At 39.5% G+C, this 13,297-nt stretch overlaps 1 protein-coding gene across 2 annotated transcripts in view; it reads right to left on the reverse strand.

The window, feature by feature from the left end:
• Positions 1-13,297, reverse strand: part of CERT1 (ceramide transporter 1) — a 75,489-nt gene that overhangs the window by 52,923 nt on the left and 9,269 nt on the right. For both annotated transcript variants that reach the window (XM_014887624.2, XM_014887544.2), the window contains exon 3: positions 802-918. In XM_014887624.2, the coding sequence (XP_014743110.1) occupies positions 802-918 (117 nt within the window). The remainder of the gene's footprint in view (positions 1-801; positions 919-13,297) is intronic.

Raw genomic sequence — 13,297 nt, forward strand, 5'->3', positions numbered from 1 at the left:
CCAATAAAAGGTGAAACCTCTTTATTACACACCATACCTATACAGACAACACTTCAAGAAGCTCAAGGTAAAAATTCATACCTATTTTGATATCTATTTCAATTTGTATTCCAGTAATAACCCAGATTGAGAGGCTGCATTGTCCTAGGTATTGTAGTTTAATGGTGCACCTTGGGACAGTGCCTATCTTGAACCTGAAAACATAATAGATGTTTTGTGTACTTTCTACCTGACCTAAAGGGCTTGAAGGTCAGGTATTTTTAAAATTAAATTGAGTTCACTGGAAGATATACGGAACAGATCAAGAAAGCCGAACCAAAATGTGGATGAAGAGTTGCCTTAAAAGACAAAGAGAAAAAAGCGAGTAATCAGATAACAGTACAAGTGGTCAAATAATGAAAAGGAGGAGCCAAAAACCAGAATGATAACCTAGAGAACTTACTCTAAGACTAACAAGTTAACATCTAGGATAGATAAGAAGCAATGCAATAAATCAGGAAAAGGATGGACAAAACCTTGAAAACATCACTCAGACATAATAAAAGCTTTTTTTATTTGTTTCAAGCTAGAGAGCTCAAGAGAGGCTCCCAGTTGTTAGCCCCCAGTAAAGTCTTATCTATGAAGAACAAGTGAATTCCTTTGAAACATGTTTAACACAGAGCTTCAGTTTTGAGCTTTCACCTGTCATAAATACTGTGAGTACTTTAATGACTGTACAGGGAAGCTTAAACTCTCTGCAAACACTATGCTTGATCTAATGAGGGAATGAGAAAGGAAATTAGAAAACAGAAAACTACATACCTTGTGTTGTTCTATTGCATCTACCCATTGCTGTCTGTGGTCTGGGTCCTGAGCCCGGAGGTACCAAACACTATCATTCACGCTGATATCAAATCTGCATTCATCAAAGTCATGGGGCTGCGACAGAAGAGTGTAAGAGTAGCTAAAATTAGCAACATGATCAATGTTACCTCACAGATTATTTTAACACTCAAACACTAATTAGAAAGTCTGGTCTATATTGTCTTAAATTCATCCTAGATCCTAAATTCTGTGTTGTGTAGCTGTCTCAAATAACGAACATACACTCTCATAATGAAATATGCTGGTCTTCTGAAATAGAAAAGCTTGTGTAAATAAAATAAAATTTTCATAAATAAATTACACACATAGTAAGTTCCATATTTTTAAATACTTTGAAACAAATCCTTTAGCAAGATATCTACAGTGCCAGAAAATATTCCTATATATACAAATTTTAATTTCAAAACAGGACAAAAACTCCATAACATTACTGCTACCAGTATTCATTTTAGATGAAATACACATCATAGCAAAAAAATACCAGGATAGAACCATAAGAGTAAACTATATCTAAATGACAATTCAGAGCAGGAACTTACACAAGCTGCGACATAGTCTCCCTCAATTATTTTCACCATTAATATTTCACAGATAATTGCAAGCCACATGCAATCCTTTCACACATTTCCAGTCAACTGAATCTAACTTTCAGTTCACATGCCTTAAATACTAGTAAGCTTTTATTAATGTAACAATGAAGCTGTTAAGGAAAGTATAGGAAAAAAACAATGATCTAATCTGCCTTGTACCCTGACACTGTCAGTTCAAAGTTATTCATTAGCAAACATCCAGCTGAGCCTAATTATTCCCCACACTCTTCATCTTGGAAAGTAATTTTTAAAGATATGTGATACAGAAGTATTACATGAAAATACATACATGAAAAGTTGAACACCTTTTTGAAATTGAATACAAAGAAAAAATACACATGAAAATACTGCAGAAGGCTAATAGGCTACAGAATAAAGGCTTCTGACACAGTCTGAAGGACCACAAACACTGGAACCAGATGTTGAAGACAAGTCTATGCATGTTAGGAATATCCTTTACAACACAAGGACCACTCTGTCAATATACTCATCTTGCAAACTAAAACACTGAGAATCACTCACAAAACACTCCATGAAAGAAAACCTAGAAGTCTCATTTGTTGTCATGCACACCATTCCAGTGTCAGAGAGAATTTTTTTCAAAGAATTTGGAAACCAGAAGTTACTTACATATTTAAAAAAAAAAACCAAAACAAACACCAAAAAAACCACCTCTCTTTTTCTGTTCTTAATATACTAAGGAAGAAGAAAAGCATAACAGAATTCAAAGGACCAAATAAAAAAATGAGCTAGGAAAGAGCTTAGCAAAAGTACGTTCAAAAACCGAAGTGTATGCTTAACGCTTCATATACTTGGTCAGGCATCTAAGTGTTCAATTTTAAAGAATTTCTTCCCATAGGAAAAATCTCCAACAACTCTAAGAATTGAAAATCAAGTCAAACAACTATAGCCACTAATTACCTAATACCTGGCCATTCCTAGTTAATTATATTCAACCAACTTTCTAAACTGGTTCTATACACTCCTTTGCCTTCAGTGAACCAGACAAAGGGGTGTAAAAAGGGACATGAAGTTGCTTGACTCTGGCTGGATGCCAGCTACCCACCAAAGTCTTAGTAACTACCCTCCTCAGCCAGATAGGGGAGAGAGAATATGATGAAAGACACATGAATTGAGATAAGGACACTAATCTGGGAAATCATTCACCATTTACTGCCACAGGTGAAACAGACATGACTCAGGGAAAATAGCTTTAACTTACTATCAGTCAAATCAGAGTAGGACAATAAAAAAGTTAAAAGCACTCCACTCCTCCTTACCAGGCTCAATTTCATTACTATTTCCTCTACTTCATGCCTCCAAGCACTGCAGGGCAACAGAGAATGGGAGTTGCAGTCAGTCCAAACACCTTCTGTCACTTATTCCCTCATGCTCTTTCCCTGTACAGCCTAAGAACTATCTCATGGGACAGAGACCTCTCTGATCTTCAATATGGATCCTTCTCAAGGGCTGCAGCTGTTCCTTAACTGCTCCAGTGTGGGTCCTTTCCACAGGGCACAGTCCTTCAGATACAGCCTGCTTCAGCATGGGTCTCCTGGGGGCCAAAGTCCTGCCAGCAAACCTCCCACAACATGAGCTCCTCTCTCCATGGGGCCACAGGTCCTGCTAGGAGGCTGCTCCAGCATGGGTTTCCCACACCCCAGGGATGCTTGGGCGTGCAAAGAGACAATCTGCTTTGCCATGGTCTCCCTAGAGGCTGCAGGGGAATCTATGCTCTAGCACTTGACCACGTGTTCCGCTTCCCTCCTTACTGACCTCCGTGTCTGCAGAGCTGTTGCTCTCAAATATTCTCAGCCCTCTCTCCCAAGCCATGTTGCACAGCAGTTTTTACACTTTCTTAGGTATGTTATCACAGAGGCAATACACCATCATCTCTGATTAACTCAGTTTTGGCCATCAGCAGGTCAATCTTGAATCCAGACAGAGTGGGGTCTGTGAGATACGGAGGCAACTTCTGCATCTGCCCACAGAAGCCACATCTGTAGCCTCCCCCCTACCAAAACTTGCCACATAGATCCAATACAGGACAATACAAGTCTTCTAGTCCAGGTCCCTCTTCTTCAAGCTGCATTTTATATTATTATATTATATATAATATATTATTACCATACTATATTATAATAATATGCCTGATCCCAGCCGCTCCTCTGACAGGCTCTCATTTACTTATGTAATGGGGGCATACATCTACAACAACCAGAGATATTCCAGAAAATCACTCCAAGTCTAGAAAGATTAGCTATCAAGGTTTTTCCTGACATGATAGCATTCCTCAGCTTGATCTCCCATTCTTGAAGTCTTTTGGGAAGAGTTACAAGCAATTACATTGTATGTGAATAGAAAGGCTTGCCAAAATTAATCTTAAAAGCATGCAGCTTTTAAGTGTGATCCCACACTTCTATACTGTGCACTCACTTCAGTTCACCATCATCCTTGATTTCCCACCATCCCATTCTAACCTAAATATCTTCTAATGCAACTTAAGCCTACCACCTCTCTTCATTTCAAAGACAGGCTTTTGTACTCCCCATCTTTCCAAAACAGCTTTTAACATATTTGAAAATTCACGCCTTGTTGCTAAGACATGGAAAGAAGATGTTTTCTCTGAGGTCTAGAGAAAACTTTAAACACTTTTCTCCACCATTTACTGCATACACTTTTCTGTATTACATGTAGTTAAGAGACTAAGCCACCTATATATACATATATATATACACACACATATATATATAATTGACCAGCCAGTAAAACAAGGGGATTGTGCCACTCTGCTCTGCACTGGGATGGCCTCACCTTGAGCACTGTGTACAGTTTCAGGCATGGAAATACAAGAAAGACATAAGGCTATCAGAGAGCACCCAAAGGTGGGCCACGAAGACTGTGAAGGGTCTGGAGGTGAAGCCTTATGAGGAGAGGCTGAGGACTGGTTTGTTCAGCCTGGAGGAAGCTGAGGGGAAACCTCACTGTGGTCTTCAACATCCTGACAAGAAGCAGTGGGGCAAGCACTGATCTCTTCACTCTCACGACCAGTGATAAGACCTGAGGAGGTGACACGAAGATGAGTTACGGGAAGTTTAAGTTGGATATGGAGAGTAAGTTTTTCACCCAGAGAGTCGCTGAGTGCTGGAACGGGCTTCCCAGGGAAGTGGTGACAACAACAAGACTGACAGAGTTCAAGAAGTGCTTGGACAATGCTCTCGGACACACTGTGGGACTCCTGAGGCTCTCCTGCACAGGACCAGGAGCTGGACACAGTAATCCTGATGCATCCCTTCCAACTCAGCACATTCTGTGATTCTATAAATCAGGTTTAGAGTTATAGTCAGCTCACCATGCAGTTCCGTGTTATAAAAAAAATACAGCTAATCAGGTGATCCTGTTAGATCAAGTTGCTTAAAGAAAAGAAATAACCACTAATGAGGTTAAATATGCTTCAAAAGAAATTAGGCAGGTGATACGATTTGCTGTTTACATATTGTCCTACAGCATGTATTAATTGCCTATTTTCCATATTCTTGGCAACTGAAATAATTATTTATCATCCTTCTCCTCTGATTTTTTTTTTAAATATGCTTCACTGGAAGAACCCTGAATTAAGTGAACACGAAAGACAAATAAATCACTTGAATCATGTGATGTGTTCTTTTCTTAATACAGAACAAATCAGGTTGTTGTCAATTAACCCCCTACTCCACCAATAAGGAGTTTGCATTTCATTTTCACTGATAACTTGGCAGACTTCTGTACATAACTTTTTGGAAGCATCCGTTACATTCTTCTCCGCCCAAGCTACAGAAAAACTTCCTCGGTTTACATCTGGCTGTGTTTTTATTGTTTTCTGTAGATGCATTTAGCAAGGAGCACAAAGTGTTATTCAGAACTTCTCAGACCTGTCCTTTATTCTTCTAACTTTCTCATCAGACTAGTTTGACTCCTTTATGCTTCCTGGAAGTTTTTCATTTCTCTTTACTTTTTTCCTGTAGACTGCAAGTCATTTAATTTAGATTTTTCTTATTTCTTTTCGAGGTTCACTGTTTCTAGACTAATGTTGCCTTTCAGCTTTACACTCAGAAGCTGTTATAAACTTGTACAGTTCTTAGCCAGTCACATGACATGACCTTGAAGGATAAATAGGGATTTTCATCTGTAACAAGCTAAGGATATGTGCTAAGGCCAGGATATGTCCTAATGACCTTCCACAACCAAGATAAGGCAAGAAAAAGGAATGTTTTAGTTATGCAGGGAAGCAGGAAGCAAGTAGGAGTTCACTATCTATCCTCAGGCTTTAAAGCACCCTGGAGAACTTTAGCTGCTTTTTCCCAGCTCCCAGCAGTCTCAAGCAACATACATAAACTGAAAGGACACTGGGGAATAAAACCCAGATCAAGACACTTTGAATAGGGGACTCTGAAAACATTTACAGCATTTTCAAAGCTGAGTTCCACAGACTTAAGTGTCTGTGGCAGAGGTAACCTTTGTGTATGCCAAAGGCTCCTTTGAGAGCCCACACTAAAAAAAAACCACCAAAACTAACAAAAAATCCCCACAGCTATTTCATAATTCCATTCAAGAACATGCTGCAAAAAATACACCTCCAGCATCCACAAGCACCCTTTCTGTATGACTCCTAAGCTTTTTTTTCCAAGGCACCTGTAGAGAATCCTGCAGAAGCAAAGGCAATTCCAACCTAGATATTTTCAAAACCAATGGATACTAGCTCTTAAATTTGAAACATTTCTAAGCAGGAACAGTTTACATGAATAAACACTCACTTGGCTACAGTTACTGAGGAAGTCAGTAGCCAGCTCAGGTCTCGTGAGTCATAGCTGATTGCATTGCCACAAAATCCTTCCTGCTATACAGCTGTCAAGCCTGAGTTATTCATAAAAGAAGCTTCAGAGCAGTATCTGCATGAAAAATACTGCTTCAGGTGCTTAAGACAAATCACACAGGAAAGATTAAGTGTTTTTATATACTTCATAACCTTCATGAACAAGTACTCCATGTGAGGAAAAAAAACCACCAAAACAAAATCTTGAATGAAGAAACTTCTCCTTCATCTATATCTCACTACTCCAAACGGTGGCAATGGCATTTTGTCCTTTCCTTATAGAGGAAAGCCAGGGTGGTTCATAGCAGATACAATTCAAGTCTGCATATTACAATTATTAAACTGTGCTTCTGTCACTCTTCTAGTCATCTAGCCTAAGCTAGACCATGAAACCTGATGTTCCCCCTTTGCTTCTCTTAGTGCAATTCACAGCAAGTTAAGAGAACTTCACATTCTTTTTTTCTGAGTGGGTTTGAGTATGGTGTCAATCAGAAGTTACTTAACTGAAATTTAAGAAAAATTCAAGTTTCGGTAATCAAACCTAATTTTTTTCTTTAAAAGGTGGCCTACACACATATGCCTTATATCAGAGTACCTAAAGCTATTAAAAATGCTAATACTCAGCTTTTAAGAAACGAAAAAGCCTTATCAAGTAAAACTGACATGCATTTTGCATATATTTCGTTGATGCAAATGCTGTAACTCCTGTCTGCAGTTCGGTTTTTTTTTTTGCAATGTAGCATGTGTATAGGAAGCAACCACCCTGGAATCGCTTCTTTTCCACTTGGAATACAACTTGGTGCATTCTGCCCTTTGCTTCATCTGCTGAGGAAATACTGAAACAGCACTTGGTAACTCTGTTGTCTATCTGCAAGAATCTTTATGTTAATAGGCCTGTAAATCTTTTTAAGATAGCAAACTTCACCAGTTTCAACTTAAATTCCTCTGATAAAAGTAGACATGAAAAGTTATACCCTGGAAAATGAGATACAAGCCAGACTATAACTATTCATAAACAATGTTTCCAGCTTAATAGAGCTGAACACAGACCTTTTCCCATGTGAACAGTGCCACTGTCCTACCATGCAAGGTATAGTTTATTTACTAGTTAGTTTTTTACCATTCCCATGGAATTCAAGAAAAAGCATCCTTTTTGCACTGTTCTTCAACTTCCTGAAACCATCCAGTTACAGAGTACCTGAACAAACTACCACTTCCTCCACAAAAAACCCCACATGTTCAGAGCAGTTACCACCAACCTACAAATTGCATATTTGTTTTCACAGATAATTCAAGAGGTTCTGGACCTGGATGTATTCACTCAAATGCCAAAATCACCTCTACCCTTTCAGTTTTTCAACAGAAAGGCAAAAGATCAGTCCAGGATAATATGGATAGGACAAGAAAGGACAGATAAGCAATGATCAGAATAAAATAAATTGTATCTGTAACATGGTATTACTTTTGAAACAGACAGAAGTTCAAGAGAGAATTGTATTCACCCATAAGCAAGGAAAATTCACAACAAAAGGCAGTAAACTGAACAAACAGAGAGATGTGCACGTGACAATTTAGGATGCAATGGAAAACCAGTATCCTATATTAACAAAAGAGAAGGCACAATATATGATGAGCTATTGAAATATAATAACGAGCACCTTAAAAATCAGTTAACCTGATGGAAGAGAAAAAGGGAAAGCAATGCAGTGTAGTAGGTAACAATATTAAACAAAGAAAACAAGAAAATCACTTCATGAGTCTCAGTAACCAATGTGCATCAAAGCAGGAAAAAACACTGCAGTTACTGGGAACTGAGGCTAACACCAAAGTGCATACTTGGACTATGAGGATAAAGGAATAAAATAACTTATTTGATATCAGAAAAAAAAATTATTTGAACACATTCTACATGTCCTTACATTGAGGTGCCACCAAAACCCCAAAAATAAAAAGTTTACTTTAAGATTTGTGCTGTGTGACTGAAGGAATTAGTTCTAAAGCACACAGGAAAGCTGTATTTCAGCTACCATAAAAAACCAGCTTAGAACTGGCAAAGGCTGTGATTATTTAACTAGAAAAAAGCAAATGAAAAATCTCAGACAAGTCTGAGAAAGTGCATGTCTTAAAATAAAAGAAAGTATTTAATTCATGAGAGCATTTTTTTCAAAAAGCATTTAATTCATGAGAGATCCAAACTGTGAAGAAATTGTCCCCTGCTTCCAAAATGTAAAATGGCTAAAAACATACTAACTTTTGAAAAAACTGTGAACAGAAAGGTAGTGAAATGAAGTACCACTGACATGACTTTAAAGTTGCACTCTACATGATGAATAATACTTAGGATTTTTCCATTGATTATTCTATCAGCTGAATCACAATATGTGTTTTACCAAATAATATTATGCATGGTTAGGACTTTACCAGACAAGACCAGTGAAAACATTGTCATTTGTACCTTTAATAGCAGTATCCTTCAAGTTAGTGTATTTCTAAATAGTAGTATCCTTCAAGTTAGTGTATTTCTCTCCAGAGTCACTGAAACGCTCATGGGTCAAGATAAAGACAAAGACATCACCTACCTACTGCCAGCATAGGCAAACAGATTTGACTTGGAGAAAACTGAATTTATTGCAAAGTAGAGTTGGATGGTGAGAAACAAGAGAGGCACAGGGGGATTTGGAATGAGGGCTATGGTCTACCATTTTAATTCTGCCACTCCTTCCTCATGCTTTCACATGCTCCAGCAAGGATAGCATTCATCACTGCAATTCTTCAGGGTAAACCTGTTACAGCATGGGCTCTTTCAAGGCTGCAGCCTCTGTCGAGACATATCCAGCTGCCACAGTTGGGCTCTAAACAGGTTGCAGTGTGGTTATCTGGCCTGGTGTGATTCTCTGCACAGGTTACACCAAAAATGCCTGCACAATGCTCTCCTCTATAGGTTGCAGGGGATCTTGCTCTGTGGCTCTAGCAGCTCTTCCAGCCCAGACATTGTTTCTCACGCCTTTTCCTTGCTCCTCTCTTTCTCACACATGCTGAGCAGCATTTTTGCCATTTAACTCTGTTTACCTTGAGACGTCACACAGTGGCTGTGGGGCTCAGCTGTGCCCTGTACTGTGTCTGCTGAAGCTGACAATTCTCTGCAGGACAACCTGGAATCTCCTCACAGAGAATCACAGAATCACCAGGTTGGAAGAGACCTCCAAGGTCATTGAGTGCAACCCATGCCCCAACACCTCAACTAAACCATGGCACCCAGTGCCACATCCAGTCATTTCTTAAACACATCAAGGGATGGTGACTCCACCACCTCCCAAGGCAGACCATTCTAGTGCTTTATCACTCTTTCCATAAAGAACTTTTTCCTAATATCCCACCTATTTTTCCCTTGGCACAGCTTAAGACTGTGTTTCTGTCAGTTGCTGCCTGAGAAAGAGACCAACCCCCACCATGGCTACAGCCACCTTTCAGGGAGTTGTAAAGAGTGATAAGGTCACCTCTGAGTCTCCTTTTCTCCAGGCTAAACAACCCCAGCTCCCTCAGCTGCTCCTCACAGGGCTTGTGTTCCAAACCCCTCACCAGCCTCGTTGCCTCCTCTGGACACACTCAAGTGTCTCAAGGTCCTTCCTAAACTGAGGGGCCAGAACTGGACACAGCACTCAGGGTGTGACCTCACCAGTGCTGAGTACAGGGGAAGAATGATCTCCCTGCTCCTGCTGGCCACACTGCTCCTGACACAGGCCAGGATGCCAGTGGCCTTCTTGGCCACCAGGACACACTGCTGGCTCATGTTCAGCTGGCTGTGGGCCAGCACCCCCAGGTCCCTTTCTGCCTGGGCACTGTCCAGCCACACCAGCCCCAGCCTGTAACGCTGCAGGGGGTTATTGTGGCCAAAATGCAGGACTCAGCACTTGGACTTGTTAAACTTCATCCCATTGGACTCTGCCCATCCATCCAACCATTCCAGGTCTCTCTGCAGAGCCCTCCTACCTTCCAAGAGATGCTCCCAGCTTAGTGTCGTCTTCAAATTTACTGATGAAAGACTCAATACCCTCATCCATGTCATCAATAAAAATATTGAACAGAACTGGCCCCAGCACAGACCCCTGAGGGACACCTCTGGTGATGATCCCCAGCTGGATGCAGCACCTTTCACCATTACCCTCTGGGCCTGGCCATCCAGCCAGTTCTCACCCCAGCACAGAGTGCTCCTGTCCAAGCTCTGAGCTGCAGCTTTTCCAGGAGTGTGCTGTGGGAGACAGTGTCAGAGGCCTTGCTGGAGTCCAAATAGACAACATCCACAGCCTTTCCTGCATCCACTGTATATTGATTAATTTAGTTGTACCTCACACAATGGACTGCAGGGTGGCACAACACTCTCACATACACCAGTGGCAACAGAACAATAGGGATTTTACAAGAAAATCATGAGTGAATATCCAGAGAAGGTACTCTACCCTAAGAGAAAAGCCATGCTTCACAGCACTATACTGAGCTGACACACAGAGAACATTCTGGACTTAGATTCATGGTGATTGGAACGGAAATTCTGGCTCTAGGAAATCAATGTCATTCCAGCTAGAACAGAGGTCTAATGTACCTGTCCAAGCACCACACTAAGACTTAAGATTAGCTTGGTTTGAATCCAAACATAAACAACTTAACACAGTACAACTGTATAAGCATTGCTATAAATGCAGTATTAACATTATTAGCAACAGGACTTACGCTAACTATCAAATTCCCAGTTCTCAGCTGATCTCATTAACTTGTTATGAAAACTGGCTCTATGAACTGGACCTTGGAACCAGGTGTCTCTTTGTTATGACAAAATATAAGCATGAGATATCAAAGATCTTGAAACTATGGGCATAGATGAAAAACCACGGCCCTAGAACCTTAATGGTCAAATACTGGTCAGTGAAAACATGCAACCTCCACAGCTGGGAAGGCTGTTTTTGCTCTTGGTAGCAGTGGCTACTCCAAAGAAAAAATGCAAACAGCTGAGCAACGGGCAAGGAAGCAACAAGGCTGCAGCCTGGGAAAGGAACACCTCTCCAGCATCACACCACATGCAGTCCAGCATGAGGTGCTTTAATCATATATCAAAAGATGCTTACAAAAGATCCTAATCTGGGCCTGTGCGTGTGTTTTGGCAAAAGATGCATACCTCAATTCTATACCTGTCCTGTCATCCAACCCTCCCCATCTCTGACTGAAGAGTTCTTCAATTAGGCTACCTTCACCTCACCAACTAGGACCATCAAAAACAAAGATATCAGGCTAGAAATATGGTACTGGCTCCATGGTAATGTATAGTTACAGATAATTAAGGATGCAAGTCAGATGTGACTGCTTTGAATGCAAAATGATAATGGTTACTGTGCAATAACTAATGTATAGCAATAATTAACACTATGTAAGAACTAATTAAAAGGAGAGGGCATGTTGCTAATGAATGTTAGTCTAAAAGCTTTTATTCTAAAGTTTAAAATTGAACAGAATAGTCAGTCTAAACTCTGCCATCACAGCTACTTCTAATCCTTTTATATATAGATAAAAGATATATACATATAGATCTACATACGCACACATAATTAGTTTTGAAAGACCTGAAAAAGAGAACTTAAGAAAGAGCAACGCTTGTCCTTAAAAGACAGCAACTTAAAAAGCTTTATTAAGTTTATATTAGACACCAATTACAATAGAACCTCAGTTAAGTACCTGGAGACCTGGGATAGTAAATTCTGTTCCAACTAGTCCTGTAAACTAAGGAATTATGGACTTCAGCGGAGAGGAAAGGCACCTCAAGCAGATTTAAATAGTGGTTGGCCACAATATTTGACTGAATTCACCCTAACTAGAATTCAACAAGAACATGGGAAAATAGCAACTAAAGCATATGCCTAAAGGAGGAGGCAAGAAGATGAATTGGGAGAAAAAGAAAACAACACTCAAGCAGTCATCTATGACAAACTATTTTGAATGTATGAACAGAAAGTATGGTTAAGCAAGTGACTTCAGGAAGCATCAAAAAAGAGATGGCTGGCTGCCATTAGTTGATGAAAAGTATTCTGACTTTTGACTTAGTATTTTATGAATGCATATCCAAAAGTGAGGTCTAATATTGTACTAATCTTTAATAGAGCTGCTGAAAATGTCATTAATAGCTATCACAAGACACATCAGATAATCAACAGTAAGTTGCCTAGGAGGACTGTTGAGCAACACTACACCCTGGAGAGGGTGACATGTGAACCAATCATACTCATGAACAAGAAATAAACTATAAATCAATCTTATGAAAATGCATAGAAATTCATATTGAGCAAGAATAAGGATTGCATGCAGCAGAGAAAAATTTGCTGAGCTATAGGATCATAGCTTTAATACCTAAAACACTGAAATTATTTAAGATATGGTATACACCTGTAAGAAATACTCTACAGCATGAAACTGCTCTGACATACTGCTCCACAGACATGAATTATGACCCTGACGTGTATGTCAAGTAGTGAACAGTATTAGAATTTAATTATCTTAATTAAGAAGTCATGTTGGGGAGTTATATTCTCATTGATAATAAAACGATAGAAACACTGCTGGATTAAAACCCTAATTTCAAGAGTGCAGTAACACATGATTAGTCAAGTACTAAAGACTAATTCTTCAGCAATATTAAGTAATGATAAAATATTTGGTTAATGTACATTGTAGATTTTTTTTTTACATTTTAATCATTTTAGAACCTGCATCATAGTACAAAGACCAGCCTCACTGAGCTGTTCTGGAGTGCATTTTTCCATTTCTGACTTAATTTCTCTAATACATACTACAGAAGAAATCATCCATTTCTCTACCATGTCAAATAACTATTTCTTTGCTTGACAGTTATTTTTACTTGAAGGATATTAACACTTTACAGAACTTCGATATTTACAAACACTTTCACTTCACATCAACCCATCAACGGCTGCTTCAGATAACTCAG

The sequence above is a fragment of the Sturnus vulgaris genome, chromosome Z, assembly GCF_052056855.1.
Source record: "Sturnus vulgaris isolate bStuVul1 chromosome Z, bStuVul1.hap1, whole genome shotgun sequence".
Taxonomy (NCBI): Eukaryota; Metazoa; Chordata; class Aves; order Passeriformes; family Sturnidae; genus Sturnus; species Sturnus vulgaris.